Genomic DNA, 1,184 nt, shown 5'->3' on the forward strand with positions numbered 1-1,184 from the left:
TTATGGTTTGGTGTTGTTTTAATTTGGTTTCTTTAGGTTTGGGATTTTTGTTTTTATCTGCGCCGGCTGCTGTTTGGGCCTTTTTTGCTTATGTAATTTATAACTAACTGCTAGACTCTAGCGCTTTTTCCAGCTTGGCATGGGAAAAGGGGGAGGATTAATTATATTGTAATATTAGGTAAATGATTAGGTAGTTCTATGATACATAATTTTTTCATTTTTGGTATATATTTTTTGTTAATTGTATACTTCCTAATGGGAAGAGAAGGAAGGAGGATAAATCATGCATAGTTATTTCAGACACAGCTAATTTATAGTGGTCCAGTTTTGCAATTAAAAGAGAACCAAAATTATAGCCTATGACTACATATTGAGAAATAAAAATTCTGAGGGATGAAAATTACGAGGCTTGCTAATTTTAGTTTTGTTGAGCTAGTGAGAAACAATATATAGGTCTGTCTGTCGGTGGACTGCAGGGTATTAAGATAGGTGATAAGACAAAAGGAAGATTCTGTCTGTTAGAGTCTGAGATGTAGAGATGTAGATACAAGAATATAGTAAAAGAGAAGGAATCAGCATGACTTTTTGCTTTATTATTACTGTTATTGTTATTGTTATTATTATTGTCTGAAGCAAAACTTTTACATTGATGAGTTTTGAGTACAATCTTTCTTCCACAAAATTCATCTCCCTTCACGATACTTGTTTATTTGCAGAGCTTCTTTCTGGAATCAAGAAGGAAGCACAATCAGGAAATCTGCCTGCTCACGTTGCTGCAGGGATGGAAGAAGTGTACAAAAACTATAAAAGTGCAGTAAGTTAATATTCATATTTTTTTGTTTTTTCATACACGTGCATCCTCCACACACTTTGTGGTTTAACATTCAATTTTATGCATGCTTTTTGCTGCCTGGACATTTTTCTTGACATACAATTCAAGAAGTGAAGCTGTGCATCTTCATTCTTTCAGATTAATTATTCCTACTATCTTTAAAAAGGGATGCCAGTTCCCTTATGATTCACCATGGAGCTGAATTCCCAAAATAATGTGCTTTGAGGATGACACGATAGCTGTATCTGTCAGCGCTATAATATATTCTTGTTTGTTTGCTTCAGCCTACTTGATGCATGATCGATTATTTATGTAACAAGAACTGAATATTAGTTTTTTACCAAACATCTTG

At 33.8% G+C, this 1,184-nt stretch overlaps 1 protein-coding gene across 2 annotated transcripts in view; it reads left to right on the forward strand.

Annotated features, from left to right (window-relative positions):
* The window catches only part of LOC107642356 (glycerol-3-phosphate acyltransferase, chloroplastic), a 6,109-nt gene that overhangs the window by 642 nt on the left and 4,283 nt on the right, over positions 1-1,184 (forward strand). For both annotated transcript variants that reach the window (XM_021122761.1, XM_021122760.1), the window contains exon 2: positions 717-814. In XM_021122761.1, coding sequence (XP_020978420.1) covers positions 717-814 — 98 coding nt within the window. The remainder of the gene's footprint in view (positions 1-716; positions 815-1,184) is intronic.

Source organism: Arachis ipaensis, chromosome B05, assembly GCF_000816755.2.
Source record: "Arachis ipaensis cultivar K30076 chromosome B05, Araip1.1, whole genome shotgun sequence".
Classification (NCBI taxonomy): domain Eukaryota; kingdom Viridiplantae; phylum Streptophyta; class Magnoliopsida; order Fabales; family Fabaceae; genus Arachis; species Arachis ipaensis.